Source organism: Rhodnius prolixus, unplaced genomic scaffold (genome assembly GCF_049639745.1).
Source record: "Rhodnius prolixus isolate KJV_2025 unplaced genomic scaffold, Rpr scaffold_4, whole genome shotgun sequence".
NCBI classification, from domain to species: Eukaryota; Metazoa; Arthropoda; class Insecta; order Hemiptera; family Reduviidae; genus Rhodnius; species Rhodnius prolixus.
Window position 1 is genome coordinate 6,988,972 of NW_027411614.1, and position 21,428 is coordinate 7,010,399.

Below are 21,428 nucleotides of genomic sequence, written 5' to 3' on the forward strand. Positions count from 1 at the left end.
CCAACTGAAGGCTAAAAATTATTCTGAAAGTTGAAATTAAAACTTGAAGCTGTGTCTAAGGAAATTGTAACCGTTACAATAGTATATCAAAAGAATATTATGATCAATATATTATCCAACTATAAATATTTAGGTGTAACATTGATTCGTTAAACATATTGAATGAAAGTAATTTTAAAAATAAAATTAGTCAACAGGTCTAAGCAGTGGTAAATAAACGCAAACCGTTTCTTTGGCTCGAAACAATCAAAAAAAGGTCTGAAGGTTCGGTTACGGTTTTTATTCACATATAAACTCATATTTTCAGTTGTGAGTAAAGCGATTCTTTCTTCAATTAATTCTTAACTGAATCTAACGATTGGAGAAAAATGTTATAACCATTAAAAAAGTTATAACCAAAAATATCTAAGTACTGCCCTTATGTATAACATTTTCAGCCCTTAAACGCTCTAGGAGAACAAAAGGAAATATAAAAAGAAAAAAGAAATAAAAAGTAATTTGGTAACTTAAAAGATTAGACGTTGTTTCCGGCTTCCTTTATTTCACGTCATTTCACTTAGAAGAAAGAGGTCTTAAGTAGAATTTGTGAACTGTTTTACTGAACTTTACTAAGTAGATAAGAGAAGAAAATAAGAGAAAAGTCTGCGCTGAAGAATATTAACTAGAACTCAGCAGACATTGTGGAAATTCCTTTCTTTATGAGGTAGTAGTTCAGTAACACCCTAATTTCTTATAAATAATATGCTTATTTCTTTTTTAATTATTTCACCTCTCTAATGAACTGTAAGATAGCTCTCACTAGAGCAGTTTGGAGAAGTATTCAGTAATGTGAATAATTAATGATAGAAAATTAAACAGATGACGTTTGTACAGAACTAAATAGAATTACCTAAACGATAAACAATAATCGCTAGATATACCGCTACGTTTGTCGCTGGATTGATTAATAATGGAGTCTCCCCGAGCTATCGATTCTTATTTTTTTTTAAAGAATGCGAACAAAAAACTAAAAAAATAGAACTCAACTAGTGATTAGATCACATCCTGTTAATCCCCTACTATCTGATACAGTTTCATTCAGTAAAGAAAACCAACTATCAGGAAGGCGGCGCCAGTGTGGCTCTCTCCTTCCTAGTTTATCCCCATCATACTCTTTCTCCAAGTTTTTTTTTACCCCTGTTATGTTGTTGGCTGTAAGTTCGCGTGAGCAGAACAGTTTAACTAGGACTCTTTCTGGGAAAACAGGAATCGATCCGAGTGAGGGACAGAACCATCCCTGAATTATTTATATACAAAACTATCCAATCTAACCGGGTCCCACCGATCACATTTATCTTTCTCTATTCCTTCTTACTGAAGCTCACACCTTCTCAGTAACCCGTTACAGAAATAGCAGGGCCCTGAAGAAGGATGAAGAAGGCTTTAAATATTGTTGCTCGTCCTTTAAAGGGACCTTATTGCCCACTTGTCACTACCATTTCCTTCATTTTTCTGTATCTAACTTTTCTATGAAGTACCTCGAATGAATTTGATTTACTTTTCTTTTTTTGCTACGAAAGTTTCAAAAATGAATACTGAGTTAAGTAACTCAAAAGATTTTTTCTTTTCATTGCATCATTTTTTGAGAAAAATAGACGTCTTAAAAGGAAATTACATTATTGTTTCTTACCAAGATATCTGTGATTGGTGGAGATATAATAATAATACTTATTATAATTCAACATAATGGTGGATCGGAACGGTGCTAAAAGCAATAAATGTAGAAATGCTTTAACTCTAACTGAATACAAAGGAATGTTCACATTAAAACAGTCCTAGTTTTAGGCTGAGCGGTATGTACGTAATATGTTTTGTCACTTTGAATGCCACAATCGTTTCCTGGGGCTGTTCGTTCGACGGAAAATCCAATCTTGTACTGCGCAGCTGTGATCTCACTCCCTCTCACTCTAACCATCCTTTCTACATGCATAGTTTGTGTGTGTTATGTACGGTCCAATGTGTGGCACCTTTGAGACGTGAAAAGCACAAGATAAACTTATCTGCTCTTTCTGTGTCAATCTTCAACAGAACACAGTTATAGAATTTTTCTTTCACATCTAGAAGGAAACAGGGATACTATTCTATCTACCTTCCGTATCCTCTTTCAGCATCACTCAGTAACTTTGAACGGTAATCTTTTTTTTTTTTTTGGTTACATTCTCTCACCATTGCCCTTAGAAAATGTTAAGGTCACACCAAATTTTCTTTTTCTTTTGAGTTTACATTAGAAGTTACATTACTTTTGATGTCCAAACAAATTTTCTGTCGCTGTGAAATTGTATGCATTCTATATCTAAAAAATTATCAGAGACATGCACTTTTACATTTCTTTTTAGAATCTGAATTGCAACTTAAGGATTAAAATACTCTACTGAAAATACCACTTTTCTCGAATGGAATTTTTCATTTTCTATTATTTTCTTCATAATAGTTGCACTTCTATAAATTTAAGAAATAACTACACAAATTTTGAGTTTAAAACAATGGCGTGACGGGAGATATTAATTTTCCAAATGATTTTTGTAAATTTGTATGAAAGCGATTAAATTATTTCTTTTTAAATTTCGTAAATGGTCTGCTCCACTCTGGCAGGAAACCCACTCTTTAGTTACTATTTTAGTTACATAAAAATTGATCTTAAAATAATTACTTTTGGATGGTACACGTTTGTCTCAAAGATCTCTTTACGGTGAATAAATTAGCTTGGCGAGGATCAGTTAGGATGACTACTTATCAGAGTATTTATCATCTTTAGAAAGATCTTTGGGAAAATCGAGTAATGTGATGTCATTTGTCCACGTCTGTTTGACCCAGTTGTAACTTTCAGTTAAATAATCAGCCAAACCTGTGATGGAAATTGAAATTTATTGATTAATCGAGCAGGTGTGGTGTACAGGTAATGGAGACTTACGCTTTATTCCATTTTGCTCGAAGATATTCCTAGGTATATTTGTACGTGGGTAGTCAGATCTATAAAGTTGCCAAACAATCAAATCCGTTGAAAATGAAAGGGGCCTTTAGAATTTTACAATTTTACAAGTGAAAATTCTTTAAAAAATGTATCTTCCTCGACTTCAAAGACAGCGAAGGAGTATAGTAAATAATAATTACTATTCTTGGCCATTTTCTTTTCATCGTTTCCTTACTTTAAGATGTTTAGCCGAAATTCTTTATGATCCTGTAATGAGCTGTGTATAGTCCTTGAATTTATAGGATTCCTTTACACTCCTTCATATATGTCTTCCTTCTATCCTTGATGCTTCGTAAATAAAGAAGTTGCACCATGGCGAAGGTAATTTTGATTCCCAGTATTAGTTCAAATTGCCGACACCAAACTTCAGAAATACTTGAAGCACAAAACTCGCAAAAGATGGAACAGAGTTTCATTTTCTTTGTCACATATTCTATGTATCAGTTCCGCAGCTAGTCCCTTCCCATGTCCTAATTGCAATTTTATCCCTTAATAAAAGCCCAATAAGGAGGTTCAAAGTAGACAGATTAGATTTGAATTGAGAAGCAACGTGGAAGTTGCACTTATGTACAGCCACAGAAATCCATTCATGTTAAAAACGATTCAAATAGTAGTTGATTGAATAATTTCATCCAAATATGTCCATAAAAATAAGGTAAGAAGTTAGTAAAGTTGTGATATTATTCCTCTTGTTGGATTTTGAGTGAAATTTACCATCAGTGCTGTTCAAGACATGGTTTCTGTAGCTGTTGACAACCCTCACCAGCACTGGATAGTGAGCTGTTGATACAGGTATCTTGGAAGAGAGAATCTAAATGTAGCTTGCGTGAATTTGAAGATGGGGATTTCCGACCAACTAATCCATTCCCTTCCCACAGATCTAATCCTTTCCCTGATTTCCTGTATTTTGCTTTATGAATGAATGAATATTGACTTCGAACTTTTTCACGAACCCAAATAACTTACAAAAATCCAGATATTAGAGTAACCGTGTGGACTACTTTGTTGATGGCTTTAAAGGTAGTGTGATGTCTTCTTCTTTTGAAAGTAATAACAAAATCTTGAATTACAGAAATACTGTCATTAACCTCAGGATATTAAAAAATAAATAAGCTTCTAAATTTTGTTGAAGTCTACTTTGAAAGGGGTATCACTGAAATCCTTTAAGAGCAATGTATGCAAACTAGTACTTCAGGATGTCGCAAGTATTTGGTTTCTTAACTTGATCATATTTCTAACTTATGGTTGTTGAGATATTTCAAGTGCTTCTTCCACATCTGCTCTCTTGCAGCCAATAACATGATAGCATTTTCTTGAAAATGCTCATTAATAAAACAAATAAAAAGACCTCAAAATTCACACAAAACACATAGTATCAATAAAGTTGTTGATTCGAGTAGATCTTGGAATAACGGGATTTCTGGACCAACTCTAGCTTAAAATATTCTGGAAAACCAGGAGAATTGGATTCGATTTTTGGTGACTGCCTGTTCACAAAAAGGAACTATAGGTTGCTTGATTGATAGATGCTGTTGAAACACGCGGCAACATATTACCATCAGCTCTGTTCCTGCCTTAAGAGCAATACTTTTATTCCCCAACAATACTAATTTACCTTTTAACGAGTTCATCTCAATGATCGCATTGATACTGTTCTTCTGCGTTGTCCAGGGAAGTCCAGAAGCCCGTTTGGTTTAGGTAACCATAAAGAAAGAAGAGATTCATTTGGCTCCTATCCAATATTTTAAAAAGATTACTTGTTCCAATTTCAAATAGTTTGCAATGGAGTCTTAAGGAATGATTTCTTTCCCCTTAAGAAGTAATTCTCTTTTTTGGATTACTATTTTTTATTTGTAACAAGTGGATTGAGATTTACTGGGTCGTTTAAAATCAATACTGACTGTTGTTAGCAAGATGACCGAATGAAAAGGATACCTTGTGTTAATCTTATATTAACAGATTTACTGATTCTGTTAATAGCATGATCATAGGCAAGACTACAACAATAAAATGAGGAAATATAGGGAACTAAATCTCCGGGAATTCAATAGACAAAAATATCTTCTCAAAACTGAGAGAACGGCGATAAACAGAGATATTTAATGTTATCCTCTCTAGCTTATCCACACGCTTTGCAAAGATAAGCATTATATCTAGCAGCAAAAGCACAAATCCCTATTTAACAAACATGACAGAGATTTATCTGCCTCCTTCTATGTCGTTATATACAAGAAGAAAGCTTTAAGCTAATGCTGAAACTGTACTTTAAAAAAAACAACCGTATTCTTGTTAAACGAGATTTGTAAAAATCTTGAGTCTCACATCCTTTTTGTTTTTTAGGCTACTTATAGCCATTGCCCCTAAGATAAGATACCTATTACTATACTTATTTTATTTTTGCGTAGTTAAGTAATATTTTACATCAAAATACTTACTTATATCTGAAGATTAAAGTATTGAGTAGTTTTGTAGGGGGTTCATTATAAACCTTCATCCGATAATGAGTGCCTCACTCCACTGTTTTGGAGGGTGAGTAGTTGTGGAAACCACTTAAGTGGTTGAAAGCAGCCGAGGAGTGGTTACCGCTAAGTGCCTGTCAATATTGGTTACCAGTTTGCCTGTTTCCACTTAGACCATTTCCTCCCACTTGTACGTATCTACCCATCCCTTTTAGGCTGTCTATAGTTCTCCCTCTCCTTTAAATAATTATCATATTCTATCTGTAACACAGAGATGCTGTCGTATTTATATTCTCATCTTCTAACGAGCATTTCTTACAAACTGTAATTAGGGTTTAAGATTTCCGGGTCAGCAATAGGAAAGATTGACGAGTGTATAGTGAGGGGTATCTCTGGATTTATTGTTGTAGAAAAGAAGCAGGTGCGAAATATTGGATCAAACTCAGTGGAATTGTCTCAATTATTTTACTTTCATTTTCCCTCGATAGAAAGGATTCTCTAATAATGTCTTTTACTCGAAAATTATGATTGGAAATTCCCTTAATTGGTTTTTACAAAGTGACCAGCTGTGTGTGTGTGTATCAAAGATGAAGCTTAGCGCTAAATATCTACATAGCTACAATAAATATTAAGGGGTAAGTGATTCATGAAACTGTACTGCGTTTTATAAGGAACAATTTGCAAATTATTTTGAAAAATAATTATTAATATGATTTAAAAACCAGTCTCTTAGTCGATCTTGTAAGAGATAATAAATAGATGGTAATACATCGGAAGTTATCTGATCTCTAATAGAGACGTTCTCAGGAAGCGAATAAGGTTTTTAGAGGAATGCGAAGATAAAGGGGATGAAAGGAGTTGATGAAGAGGGCATGAAGTAAACCTAGTTATTGCGGTTCCCCGGACTTATATTTTTCTGAAGTGTGGTGACAAATTTATTTGAAATAAATTGAAAAGAAATACAACAAAACAAAAAAATGAAGTGAAAAGAACCAAAGTGAAATTGAAATGTATAATTCCCTACTACTGGGTAGTATTGATTAACTATGTGAACAAATACCAACCGTGGCTAGTCTTTTTTACTCAGGCTCTTCAGTAAATTGGGGACATTCCAGTAAGTATGACCCAATAGATTTAATTTTCTCTCACCTAGTGTAACTAGAGGTTTTTAAGTGAGTTTTAAAATAACAAATTTGTGTTTAGAAAAGTTAACATATTTCAGTGCAATCCCTGTTTTTACATTGATCACATTATATTAAAATTAATTACCAAAATCTGAAACAATGTCTACGAAGTTTTTTTTGGGGAAAATTGTACATCATTTCCAAATCAATTTCCCCAAGTGTTCAGCTGGAAATTAAAGAAATTATTTACATATATTGTAGGTTCCCTTAAAATATGAATATATAGTTTTCGTGACCGCAAATTGTTTAACTTAGTGCTGCATGAGACCGAGGCGAGGCGAGACTTTATGCAGTCTCGATCTCGGTCTCGTCGAGATATCTCGGTCTCGGCCTCGTTTTTTTTGAATTTTTGTTTAAGAATTAAAAGCGGTTTACTATTAATAATCTTTTCAAAAAATATTATTATTTTCTAATAATTATTTTAATTTATATATTGGTAATGAAAATGTGTGTAAAAGAAGACAACTACTTACACTTCAATGCATCATATATTACTATTACTGTTATATATCTTTATATAATTTCAAAAAGATGTTAAAAACGCGCCAAATGAAAGACCCAAATAACATATATGCCTGCTATAACAAGTCGATTCGTGAAATAAAAAATACACCTCCCAACAAACTTCCCGCTCCATTAGTTATGGCTGTTGGTGAAGATAAAGAATCTGATGATTCACCTTTTGACGACGACGACGACGACTGCATCAATATTTTTGCACCATTTGCTCAAAAATCAGCAAATATCACCGAAGCATGGAAGACAGAAATAATTAATTACACCAAATTAGACCAAGCACCAGTAGACGTTGACATTTTAGAATGGTGGAAAACACTTGAGAATTCCTTCAAAAATTTGTCTAGAATGGCGAAAGATATTTTTAGTATCTGTGCAACTTCAGTGCCATCGGAAAGATTATTTTCGCAAGCTGCGATGATAATGACCAACAGAAGATCTTCTCTAACTTCTGACTCAGTAAAAGCTCTTTTATGATATGAATAGTGAAATTTAGTGAATTTATGTGGTACTGGGTTCGATTCCCGGTCTTAGGCCTTGGATTTTATTTAATGGTTAATATGAGAAATTTACAGTAAAGTATGTTTGCTAGTCGCCTCCGTCCGCGACACCTAATTGGTAGTTGGACGTAAAGCCCCGCCTGAAAAAATAGGCGATTACTTTACTTTGCTTACTTTACTTATGTAATTCGAAGTCAAATAGATGTAGTAATATTGAACATATATAATAAAATCGTATCATTTAATAATTAATTCAATACCCGTAATGATTATTTATTAATAAAGAACACAATTTTATAATTTTGTAGCTAAAAATTAATATTTGAAAAACCTAGACGAGACCGAGATTTCTCGACGAGATATATATCATGTCTCGGTCTCGGTACCGAGACCGAGATTTATCTCGTTTCTCGTGCAGCACTAGTTAAACTTAGGATAGAAGATTTGCGAGGAATCGGTCAAATAAAACAACTCGTCTTTTTGCCAACGTTTCGACAAATATAGTGTCCTCTTCAGGGCCTGGATATTACAAATACAACACAATTTACAGAGTCAGTAACATAGAAAAAACAGTAAAAATCAGAAAGGGAGAAGCAGGTATATACATATATACAGATATAGCGGGAGTTACACGGGAATTTTGGTAATTTCTGGCTCTTAGTTTTCTGTAACTAAGTTCCCTTAAAAGTTAATTTACAGTAATTTGAGAATCTCCTAGGCTACAGCCACTTGTATGAATTAGCCAAGGTGGCTTCTGAATACTATTTACTTCTTATCATCCACCATTTTCAGTTAAATAAGTTCAATAACGAACTGAATTACCAAAAATGGTGTTTGGATTCCCAGTGGTAATAAAAAAATACAAAAAATATTTTAGTAAAACTCGCTTTAATTTTTGGAGATCAACTGGTATTGGATTTGCCAAGATGGCTTAATGGGACAAAAATTACTTTATTTACCTAGAAAGCTAAGTACAGAACGTGAAGAGTCCTGCATTTCCTTTAGGAGAAATGGTAGAGACTTTCAGAACTGCGAGGACATCATTTAGAAGAGGTCTATTCTAAGTGTTAACGGTGTGGGAGTCATTCTTCTCAGAACCTTACTTAACACAGGATATAACAAAGCATGAGCGTTCCCTTGCACTTTGTATCTTGATACGGAGAGGAGAAGAGCAGTACCTTTTAGTCGCAGGCCCTCCTAACACAGAGATCTGCATTAAGTAGTTTGTCAAACTTTAATCAATCTCTATTTTATAAGCGATAATGTGATACGAGTATTTATCTCACCATTTTTTCACCTAATTCTATTTTCATTTTACTGCCATGTCTGTCGGTGGCAGAGGGTGGGTACTCCGTTGCTGTTTTAATGCATTCCTAAACTGGGAACATAAATTAAAAACACAACCATTCTCTGAGTTTGTGTAAAAATGCAAATTCATTTGAAGTACTAAATCAAGAGACTTTAAAAAAAACGCTGCAGATAATGTGTGAGATAAAAATAGTGTTTGCGTAAAGCAAAATGATAAGGCACGCAACTTCTATAGTTTTTGTAATATTTTATATATTTTTATTTATTTATTTTCTATTAAAACTGTTAAATAATTCAATATTTGTAGGATTCTTCAGGGAATAAATTCAAATTCTTGTTCATCAAAGTTCCTTTTTTTATCTCTCTCTTTTTTTTTTTTAATTAAACTAAAAGATGTTTTAGGTAATGGCTGTGCAGGGACTAGAATCAGGAGGAAGGTTTTTGCGGGGACGGGATGATACCGTTGATTAATTCAGTCGTTTCTCATTAATCATTTCTGAAATAAATGTAGTCTTCTTTACTTGAAGTCAACAAAAAAAATCCACTTTGCTCTTTCTTTCAACCAATTATTTAAAACTTTAAAATGTGGCCCAAATATAATGAACTTTCTATTTTTAAATCTACTTTATGAATTGCTAAAGTGGAAGTAACGCTTATTTGTACACCAAATTCATCCTTCTCCAGAAGCCAAAGGCTCTCGAAAGATTACCTCAAAGGTTGTGAAAGTTTTTGGACAACTTTGCGAAGTAATGTTGGACATATTAGAAAAGCCCTGCATAGATATCAGATTTATCTTTAGAATGATATCAGAGGTTAGTAAAGGTGTTTTATAACTTAAGTCGTGTATTCCAGAGGTTTTTTTTTTAAATGTAGCTTTTGCTAGCATCAATTCATGTATATAAATGGCATCTGAAAAGTTGCACTTCCAAATTCTAAGTTAGAAAACCGCAATATATAAAGCGCCAATAATATTCAGACGAATTTCTAAAATGAATCGTAAGAAGTATTCTTATCCTAAACTCGCAGACCCTACCTCAAAACGTTAGTCCAAATTATTCTCGAAAAGTGCCCTTCCTGGTCCTGGCATGAGACTAGGAATATAGAAAGAACATAATTAAACAAGTAATTGACGAGTTAGGTGACTGATAATTCAATCCTGACTCATAATATCTAATCCATAATACTCTCGGAAAGCGCCCTAAATTCTAAATATGTACAACTATCTGACCAGGAACCAGGAACCTGGCATCTCATATCTTCTCACATCCCAAGCAGTCGAATGGAACAAGGAACTCCTACCGAGGACCTTAGAGTTGCCTCTGACAAGAACACAACAACTTTTAGCAATTTTTTTTTGCATCTTCAATCCAAAAACTCAAAATGAAAGAATTGTTTAGTGTTGGCAGGCATCTACTTAAAGTCAAAGTCTACATGAACTCTTTATGTCGGACATTGGAAACTATCTCAATACTTGTTAGTACTAATAATTAGAGACATAATTATCTTGATTTAAAATCTAATTTACTTTTATGTTTCATAATTTCAGTTCCAGTAGAATATTTAGTTATTTGAAAGACAAGTACACAGTAAATTTAGATAGTACTTAGGTTAAGCAGATTTAGATTAAGTCAGTTATTTTGACAGGGAAAGAAGCAGCGAGTACAAAAAGCATGAACTGCTATGTTAAACTGTTTTTCTTTAAACTCCCAATTTAAATGAAGATTTTGTTTAATTTTCTTAATTTCAATAGATAATATTGTACTGTAAATGTGTTTATAGAGGCTTGGAACCTAAAACCTTAATGTAATTATATAATACCCGGGAAGTGGTATGATTAGTTTTCCTTAGAATTATTTAAGGAGATAGATGAGTAATGAAGTTACTATGATTTCCTTTACAGCTTATTAAATGTAAACAACGGAAAATAGAAAAAATAATATAACGAATAAAATAGTCATATCCGTTCGGCGTATTTGTATTTTTTAATTTTTTGTTGTTTGCTTTTTAGTCCTAGTTGATGCATATTTATGCATCTGTTCGAGCTATTTGTGTTCTCAAGCTTAAGTGTGCGATTTAGTTTTTTGTATTGTTCGATCTTTCTCCTTCTCTTTTGTCGTTCTCAGTGACTTGAAGCATTTTGTCCGTGTGTGTATTTTTTTTTTTTTTTTAGTGTACTGAGAGAATGGTCTCTGAAATAAGAGGAGTGTTAAAGGATAATTGTAAAATAGGATAGAAGAGCGACGACTATCTTCGTTGTACCAGAGGAAAACATACAAGACTACCTTCCTGCCAGCTCAGTTGGGGAACATTCTGTTCCCGCAAACCCGTCACGTACTCAATATGGCTGCAGCACACATACACATTCTCAAGTATTTTCTCCAAAACTTTTCTCTCCCTGTCTCTCTCTTTCTCCTACATAAAAACGCTCACACTAACCTCCTTACACTCTCTCTTTATCATCATCTCATTCTCTCAGTGAAAAGCACATCTGTCATGTACTAACACATGGACAGGTTTTTCTCTCACGTTTTTCACGATTCTTCACTACTTATTTCTCTTTAATAAATAAATAAATAAAAAAGACAAAGAATAAAGAAGAAGTTTTCCAGCTTCACAAAGAACGAATATTTTGTACGAATGTAAAAGAATCTCCAGTATTTCATCACCAAAACTATGTGATGTGGATGGCTGGGTTTGCATCAACTTATCCTCCTTACTAACAACTATTTCTTTGTTTCTCCTTTGAACTCATTCTTGCAAACTTTTTTGTTTTCCATTAAGTTATGTAACTCTTTCATCGTATTTTCTTTCTTCTAACATAATTTAAAAAAAAGAAAGAATAAGGGAGTGTTACGAATAAAAGTCAGTCTGCCAAAGGAAGAAGACAAGTTGTGCCTAATGTAATCTCGTTTCATTTTTATATTTTGCTCAGGACTATTCTTTTTCTGTGAATTTAAAGAAATACCATTCTTTGGTTAAATTCTTCACTAAATGGGTAACTGAATTTGATTTAACATTAATCAACTTTTCTTTTACAGTGGTACTGAAGTAACTATTGATTCATTTAAAACTGTAATCAAAATTGAAACAAGCAGATATGACATACATTTCTAGCAAATATCCTATTATTTTTGAAATTGATCCCAATTCTGATGGTCACTGAGCTTTAAAGATCTGAATATCGGGTAAAGGTCTGACCTATAAACTCTTGAACAAGTGCCAAATGGCTGGACAAGGAGATGTACGGAAGCTATGATTACGGAAGTCTCAAATAGCAGATGAAATGGAATTGATTAGTATAATTTTATTTTATTTTTTTACTTGATGAGGAAAATATCATTAGTTTTCCGTAGGTATTTAAGCCTTAGGAAATGATTCGGGAAACTGGTAGAAACCCACCGTTTCATTTCCCGTCCTTTTCATTCTAGTTTGAGGGTTCAGATTAGTGGTTTGCCCGTTTATAATCTAATATTACCTCTTCTCTATCAGCTGTAGCAGGTTATTTAATTTAATACCCGGAAGGAAAGGGATTAGCTCAGAGGGCGCCGCTGGACCGGCCGGTGTTCGGTAGTGCGCTGTCCTTATTATTAGATTTTCTGTTGCTAGGAGCCTCTACTGGTCTACATTTCGGTATTTAAGAGTTGACATTAACGAGAGAACACTTTCCCCTGAGGCCGATGGCGCACTGAGGAAGCTCCTAGGTGCTTAAATGTCAACCTGTGGTGCTTAAATTTCTTTTCATACAGTTTGATCTTAACTTTTTTGGTACCGCTTTCTTATTGAAGAAAACCAAAGCAATGTTTCATTCGGTTTTGAAAGGAGGAATAGCGTTGTCCAGAGAAAAGATGGAGGCTACTGTAAGTAGTTACTCAAAAACAGCTGCAGTTTATATCACAATTAAAACTTAACATTTCCTGCATTTAAATGCAGCTGCATTTTAAAGAAAGAGAGGTAACACTCGAGCTGAAGTTAAATCAGGGCCTGACCAAGTAACCACTAGAAGAGGAACAAGATTTGCTAATTTTAATGGTTGGCGATGAGCATCAATTCAAGGATATCAAAATGAGCCGGCGTTTTACTAACATAGTAACGTGTCATGACGATGTAAGCCAAGCTGTATTCTGAACCAAATGCGGCGGGGAAGAAATTTTATGCCGGCACTCCTAAGTAAATATGCACTATTAAAAGGTAAGATTATCATTTGTTTAAAGATGCTCAAACACGGCTTCTAGTGTACCGCTCTGAGGATATGTTAGATCTGAAAGAACCAGGTCCTCAGAAATGGAAGATCACTTGGAAGTGTAAATAAACTATTCTCAGCTTGAGGCTTCTTCAGCATATGAATGACACCAGCGAAATTTAAAAAATAAAGTACTTGATGGACAGCCAACAGAGGAAAAAGACTGCAGGAGTGGTTAAGCCTAAAAAGGCCCCTAGATGATCCACAAAAGATAATCTGATAATTTGATCTGTGGATTAGAACTGTGGTGAAGAAGGAGGAAGATAAGATACAGGGAAGCTTGATATCCAATTCTTCAGTCGAAGAACTTTTTCGAGGAACATAGAACCAATTGGAAAATAAAATCGCAGCTAAGAATACTGCCTGCTTAAAACGGATATTCTTAGGTGATTAAGTTTCTTAGGACCGAGGAGGGAAGCACTGATGAATATCAGTTAATGTCACTTAACAAGATATAATGTTACTCTGTTTAATATTATTAAATTGAAATTCTATATTTCAGATAATAAACTTGCATGATATTACTTAACACTCTGAAAATTGAGACCAGGTGTTTTGCCGAACGCCAAAGGTATGAACTGTGTATAACTCGTGTAAATCAATACCCAAGGCTCCTCAATTAACTTCTAACAAGTATTGTCTCTATGAGACTCTGCCACCATACACTATAGTATATCTATTTCCTAATTAATATCTCACCTATTTTGTGATAATATAGTAGTTATTTTACTGCAACTGGGCTCCATAATTTAATTCTACCTCCCATAAGGCGTAAATATAAATTATGTAGAATTTCAATTAAGATGATTATTTTAAGGAACATTTGGAACATTATTATTATGTAGGCTGCGAATGGACCAAACATAGAATCCTCCAGCTTTGTACATACACACAGACTAACGTATCGTAGCGCTCATTTGCTGCCATTGTATAGTATTATCTCAAGCGAATATATAATGATAATATACTAACCAGCTGAGCCCAATTAATATTTAAACCGTATTAGTTTTCAACCTCCTTCACATCGTGTAATTAAATACCAAATTAACAAAATAAATAATGGCATTAAAAAAAAAGGAAGCTGTAGCCATTGTTATTCATCATTTTAATGACTCTACGAACATGTTCGCTATTATCTTTGCTGTAATTAGAACAATTACAGTTTGACAAATTCTTTTCAACCATTAAAATTTCTATAATTGTTCATCTGGTATTAGAAGTTTAAGCCCTTAGGTTGATTTTTAGAATGGCAGCGTCTTCTTCATACTTCACCTTTTTCAAACTCTCCACCACTTCTCTTTTCCTTTTGAACAGAGATAGTAAATCTTGAGAGCAGCAAGGTCTTTATTCAGTTTAAGATTTCTGGTATATATTCCTTTCTTCAGACTCTTATCACTTCTCTATTCAACAGAGAGTAAGGCAGCCAGAAGGTCTTCCTTCACTTTGAGATTTCTATTGTATTTTCCTCTTTCACACTCTCTACCACATCTTTTCTCCTTTTCAGTGGAGATAGTGAATCTTTGAGAGCAGCCAGGTCTTTATTCAATTTAAGATTTCTGGTATATTTTATCAGCCGCAGTGATAAATGAACTTTGTGAACAGCAAAGTTTTTCTTGCCTTAAAAACAATTTCGTTGCCATTGCTGTACATACAGAGCCTGCTCGCAATTATCTTTGCTGTAATTATAACAATTACAATTGGCAACTTCTTTTCATCCGTTAGATTTTTCATAAATGTTCAGTTGGCCTTATGATTAATATCAACCTCTGCCTCATTTTGAGACTAGCAGAGACTTCTTTAAATATTACATTTCTTAGAGATTCCTCTTATTTTTCTTTAATTTATTATTTATCATTTACGTCTTCAATAACTACTTGAAACTATTCTTTGAAGGTATTAAGTAAGGGATGGATTTTGAAGCTACATTATTTTGTTTTAACCTCGAAATTCTGTCCATGATCACAAAACATTTTACATGATGTATTACGTTAATTATATTGGTAAGGATTAGCTAAGTGGTAAATTGCAGAGTATAACCAAGCGATATCCCAGATTGGAGCTTGGCCAGCACTTCGATATTCTCTCTCCCCTAACATTATTTGGTGAAGTATAGTCTATACGGGAGAATACTGTTTGATACATGGTCTTATCCCGTACTATTATTTCATATATGTTCAATGGTTGAAGGAAGAATAAAAAAATTTGCAAGTTAAAGAAGTTCGTGTTACTCTCTAGATTCCATTACTTCCGCTAAATAGGAGAAGATTCAAATGGGAGGGAACGAAGAAATAGGTAAAAAGATTTTAATTATATTCTAATTGAAATTCACAATTACATGAGCTGGGATCTTATAAATGCGAAACTGAATATAACTAAATCAATATATATGCTATTTCCATACAAATGTGAGAGATGTAGTTGTTTTGGACGCACTCTGCAGTAGTTGCGTTGATTCAGAGAGTGTATTCAAATCATTTTCCATTTAATTTCCGTTACATCAATCAAACAGTCGGTTTGAAACAGTTCTGGTGATAAGAAATCGGCGCAGATCCACCTTTAAGTGCTATAATTTTGAACTTATTCATTCATAAAAATGAAAATTAATAATTCTGGTATAAAAGTATCACACAGATTTCTGGTAATTGTCTCTTTTAAATTAATTTTAATTCAAACATTTCCTTTAATATTATCCTCCTGCTGTAAGATAATTTTAATCCTTTTTCCCGTGCCTTGGTCTGTCTCCTAAATGATAAAAAGGACTTCTTTACGATTATGTATGATATGTGAACTTTTAATGAAGTTCATCTGACTAACTAATTTAACTTGTGAACTTTATGATGAAACATCACAAAAATGGTTAGTTGCTGCCATCTTAATTTACGATTCCGATATTACGAAAGGTATTTAACTAAAATGGGCCACTAACAGGACATTACTGGCTGCAGTCAGTGTTTGCATTCTTCTTGAAACGAATTTCAGCAAGCGTAGTGTCAACTTTGCTTGTAATATTTTCTACCCAGTTCTACAACCGCTCACTTAGGATTTTTAATATTCTCTCACCATGGTTCCTCATCGTATTTTCTTATTTAGTTTCTACTTTTCTCTCTTACGTTGTTTTCTTGTTTCTTTTTAAATAAAAGGAACAAAGTGTCAGATTTAGGAGAGATATTTGCTGGCTAGATGGTTGAGAAAGCAAAGTTGTGTAAGTAGAAATGTGACGAGTGTAGAAGAAGTTGAATTAGAAGCATGCAGGAAGAAGTCTGCCACCTACAAACTAAGCCAGAAGAATATGGAAGAGAAAGTGGAGTTCGGTCACACGGCGAAGTAGAAAGTACGAGGAGAGAAATTGAGAAAGTTGGTGTGTAGATGGGGCGCTGGGGGCGGTGTTTTGATGAGAGAGTGTTAGTTGGAGGTGGTTAGTTGGGTCCAGCCCAGTGTACATTGTCTCATTGACACTTACACACTGCACATACCGACTGTAAGCCACACTAACGTTCTAGTTCTGCCCATCCAATATCACCTACCACTAGTTTAATCCAATCTAATGCCACCCACATCTCTCATTTTTCACTTTCCATTAACTCTCCGCCTTCTTCCTTTCTCATATATTACATATTTCTCTTTCCTTTTTAATTATTTCACCTGCCATCTTTATTATTCGTCCGTTTCTGACATTGGGATATTAGAAAGACTTGTAAACCCATCAGTTTTTATTAAATGAGCACACACATTTATAACTTCTTCTGCTTTTGAAGGATTCAACGAGTTTTGACTTTTAGGAAACAGTGGATAAACATTCAACAGTGTTTTTCAATTAAGAAGGTGCTCTAATTCTGGTTTTGGTGTTGCTTATAAGAAATTGCATCAATAATTCTGTTGTTAGAACCCAATTGGGCTTTCAGTGAACATTTTTAAAGTTATATATAATAAGAACCTCTTTACTTGAACTATATCAATGTTTTCATCCGTCGTAACATGCTTATTTTCTTTCATCCTTACCTTTTGCGGCTTTTCGTCCATCATTGGAGGCTTGAATCATGACAAGGTGAGTCATGACAACGTGGTTCGAACTTTAAGAATAGAAGTCAAAGTTCTGTACAGTAATATGTGATTAGTCGCTCATGATAGTGGACAATCCAAAATCCTGTAGAAATAAGCACGTCATGACGATTGAAATCATTGATTGAGTATTCGTAACTATCAACGAAACAAGGCCTCGATTGATTTAAAAAAAAAAAAAAAATCGCTTCATTTATGATTGATCGTTCCAGATAAAAATTAAAAGTGGAATGTTGGTCTAGTGGTTATGTCTTTGTAAGTAGGAGATCCTTAGTTCAAATTTTGGGCATAACTACTTTTTGTTAGAAAAGATGTTAATAGTAAAGTATGTGCTTCCACATTCCCGTCCACAACACCTAATTTGTAGTTAGGTGTTAAGCTCTGCCGGAAATAATATGCGATTAGTTTTTTTTTTTTTTTTGTTTTCTTTTTTTGGCATTGGCTTCCGCCATACAGCCAGCATCGTCTAGGTGCTTATCACTAGAATATCACTTACTCTCCATTCTTACCTACAAATACATTCGCTTCACACATTCATCCCTCTACTATATACCGCTATTTACATAAACTACTGCTAATGGATGGAGCAGCACTCTGTGCTCCTGCCATCCTTCTCGCTTAACCAAAATTAAAATCACGTAATCCTTCTCTAAGCATTTTGTTCCATTCATTCTGATTCGGCTATAGCTTCTAAATACATTCATATTTCATTGCTAGCTCTGCTATCGACTTAAGCACATAAATGTTGGTGGAGAATATAATATCTTCGTAGCGAAATGGTGCATCTAAATACCTGTATATATCGTCAAACATTCGTTTCCTTTCTACCACATAACGTGGACATATCATTATTACATGTTTGAAATCTTCCTCCTCATTGCAATCTACGCAAAGAGGAGAGGACCTTCTGTTGATCCTGTGTAGATACGATCCGCACACCGCGTGGTTCGCTCTCAGCCTGCTTATTGTCGTAACAACCCATTTATTAGTGACAGTTCCCTTAAACCATGGTTGTCTCGGTAACTGATCTGCCATAGTTTTATAGAATCTACCTTTATCACCATTATTGTAATCTGTCTGCCATTTTTGTAGTGCTGCTTTTGCAATTATACCCTTGATATCGGTGTGTGGTAATTTATAATTAGCCATTTCCCCACTATTGGTGGCTTCCTTTGCAAGTGTATCAACAATTTCATTCTCTTTTATACCACAATGACCTCTTACCCACAAAAAATTAATGCAGACTCCCTTCTCTTTAAAGATGGCAATAGTTTCTACAATCTCTGCGATAATGTGATTCATTCCTGCAGACTGGTTGTGTATATGTGATAATTTACACAACGCACTCTGGCTGTCACTAATAATGGTATATTTTTTCTCCGACAACGAATAAATATATTTTAAAGCCGTTAAAATAGCAATTAGCTCCGCTGTATAGATGGACTCCTCATCTTCTAATTTAATTATCGTAAAATAGTTCCGAACCGGATGATCATACACAGCACTTCCGACTTTATTATTGATTTTGGACCCATCTGTAAATAAACGATATGAGCCCGGATAATGGGAAGAAATGTAATCTTCGAAGGCCGCGGTTCTCATCTTTTCCGGTACCTTTATCAAGTCGAAGGAAGTGTTAACACTTAATTCGCTCAATAAATGTTCGTATTTTAAGTTGTACACATCTAACTTATTATTAGAATGCGATTAGTTTACTTTAGAAGTTGATTCGCCTGGGATTCTAAGTGCTTTGCAACAGTCTTAAGATTAATGTGGGTACTGGAGACATTAAGACAATCCAAGCTTGCGATAGTTTAGCAAATAGAGCCTTGCCTCTCTTGCAGAATAATTAGTAGAGTAAGAGATATTTTGAGGACTTCAGACGTGAGGTCGGTTTCAAAGTTGCAAAGACTTGATACGGTCAAAAAAAAGAAGTAAAAATATTAATGCCTCAATTACATCGCCAAATACAGCTTCTTTTCTAAAATAAAACGAAAAAACATCTCATCATTCTAGTTTTTTATTGAGTTTTATAGATCATATTTTCAACAGCTGCTGGGGTGAAATTGAAATCTCTTTAATGGTCTCCGCCATGAATAGATTGGGCAACATAAAGCCCCATGCTATAGGGGTATTTCCAATCAATCCCCACTGAATTCCAATATATTCTCCATCAGTTTGCTTTGTTAAATATTGTATGGTGTTGGAAACAAAACACTAAATGATACGACTTTGCTAATGGTTTTTGGAAAACCTGTTCACATTTATAGTGGTAATGGATTTTTCGAGATTCAATAAAAATTAATTAGAACAAATTTGAGTAGGACTATAATTGACGATGTACTTTGAAAGATTTTTGTGAAATTTAAGAAATTGGTAAAACAGTTCTGTGATTCAATGATCAAAAAACAAGATATTTTTTCCTTGCAAAAGTTTTCCCCTTGGTAACAAATCCTTCTTTGCGATGTGAACATACTTTTCACATACTGATATCGTATTTACAATTAGATTTCCACGTTATATTTAAGACAATTCGACTTAATTATTTATTCAGAAATGCCAACAAAACTTGGGGGTTTTAATATTGATTTATTGTAACTAAAACAGCCAAGAAACTGAATTGAGTTTGCAGCAGATTAACCGAAATGTTTTCTCCAAAAAAAAATATTTTAAAAGATTTTCCGGATTTCCCCTTGAGTAGCCACATTGCTTTACCGGATTTCTCGAGAAAGGACAGTAATTAAACATTGGTCAGAAAATTCTAACTCGATTATTATGATCTAAATTTGATCTTTCATTGTTCTTCACGTGTTAACATGTTTGAATTTTATCTGTTTCAGGCCGAAGTAATGCGACTCAAGGTGGCTCCCTCGCCTGCCATTGTTGAAAATGCTAACACAACTACGACTTTGTGAGTAATTTCATCAATATGCTTCTATTTTTAGTTTTAATGTAAAACTTGTTCAAAATTCAGTTGTTTTTTTTTTCTTATTGCTAACAGAAAAGTTGTAAAGTCGAAATGAAGTATTCTCTAGGATTTTTTTAAGGTTTCTGCCCTAGTATATAAATGCTTTTAGGATTGTTTAAGATTTGAGAGTGAGCATCGCCATTGGTTATAAGTTAGATGCTAAAAATTAACCGAAATGTGGTTGTAAAGCTGCTTGTTTCTATTCTACTCTGCTTTACAATATCATTGGTTGTCTCCATCTTCTTTTAGCTTGGAGAGGAGTGGCCATTATAAGTCTTATAACTGTGGGAATTGAAGTCTTCTTAGCCGTCTTGGCTAATGACTTAAAATGAGTTAGCTGAAATGGCTGAATGAGTGAGATTGCAGCATCCTCTAGACGAGAGAACAGGGGTTTTTAAATAATTAGTAAGCAACCGTAAATGCAAGATGTTTCATTAAAAAGATTTCAAATAAATGCAGTGAAAAACTAGCTAAGTTTTCACTGGAGATGTGAAAAAAACTAAAGAAACTAACACATTTTTGTTTTTTTCAAGTTAGTAGTAGTTACGGTGTAGAACTTGACAGACATGTTAATCTACTTAGTAAGATAAACATATGTTTTTATAATTTTATCCCCATCATCCTTGTTATCCGAGATCTCTTTGAGCTGATTATTTATTTATTTTGTAATGTTTGTATCAAATAACAAGCATTCATGGCTCCAGAAATAGATCTAAACAGATGGGTTGGTTAGCTTGTACGAGTTATTTTATTGCTCAGCATATCTTTCTGCTTGCTAATAGACTTTTTTCAGAGATGTACAGAGCGATAGAAATATCACATATATTTTGCATTGTTATTTTATCTTTGATGGTAAATCATCGTTCTGTTATTTCAGATAAGTTGTTAATATTTTTGTGGTTGAGAAAACAATATTAAAAGTAATAATTTCTTAAACTTTTGGTGAATCTTTCCAAGAAAAACTAGCCTCATTGCAGAGCCCTTTTCTTGATAAAAGTTTTATCTGATCAGGCTGGACTGCTGACCTTCCATATATAGCGTCGTAGAACAATAATTTGTCCTTTTTGTGAAGAGTTTTAAGGAACAAGTTGAGAAAAAAAGCCAGTAATGGATCCAATAAATTGAAGGACAGTCTGTAAAAAAATGTTAGAAGGGAAATAAAAATTAATCAAGATCATTTCATA

At 33.9% G+C, this 21,428-nt stretch overlaps 1 protein-coding gene across 4 annotated transcripts in view; it reads left to right on the forward strand.

The window, feature by feature from the left end:
* Positions 1–21,428, forward strand: part of Schip1 (Schwannomin interacting protein 1) — a 190,859-nt gene that overhangs the window by 115,747 nt on the left and 53,684 nt on the right. For all 4 annotated transcript variants that reach the window (XM_074131977.1, XM_074131975.1, XM_074131976.1 and 1 more), the window contains one exon: positions 20,117–20,187. In XM_074131977.1, coding sequence (XP_073988078.1) covers positions 20,126–20,187 — 62 coding nt within the window. In that variant the 5' untranslated portion in view covers positions 20,117–20,125. The remainder of the gene's footprint in view (positions 1–20,116; positions 20,188–21,428) is intronic.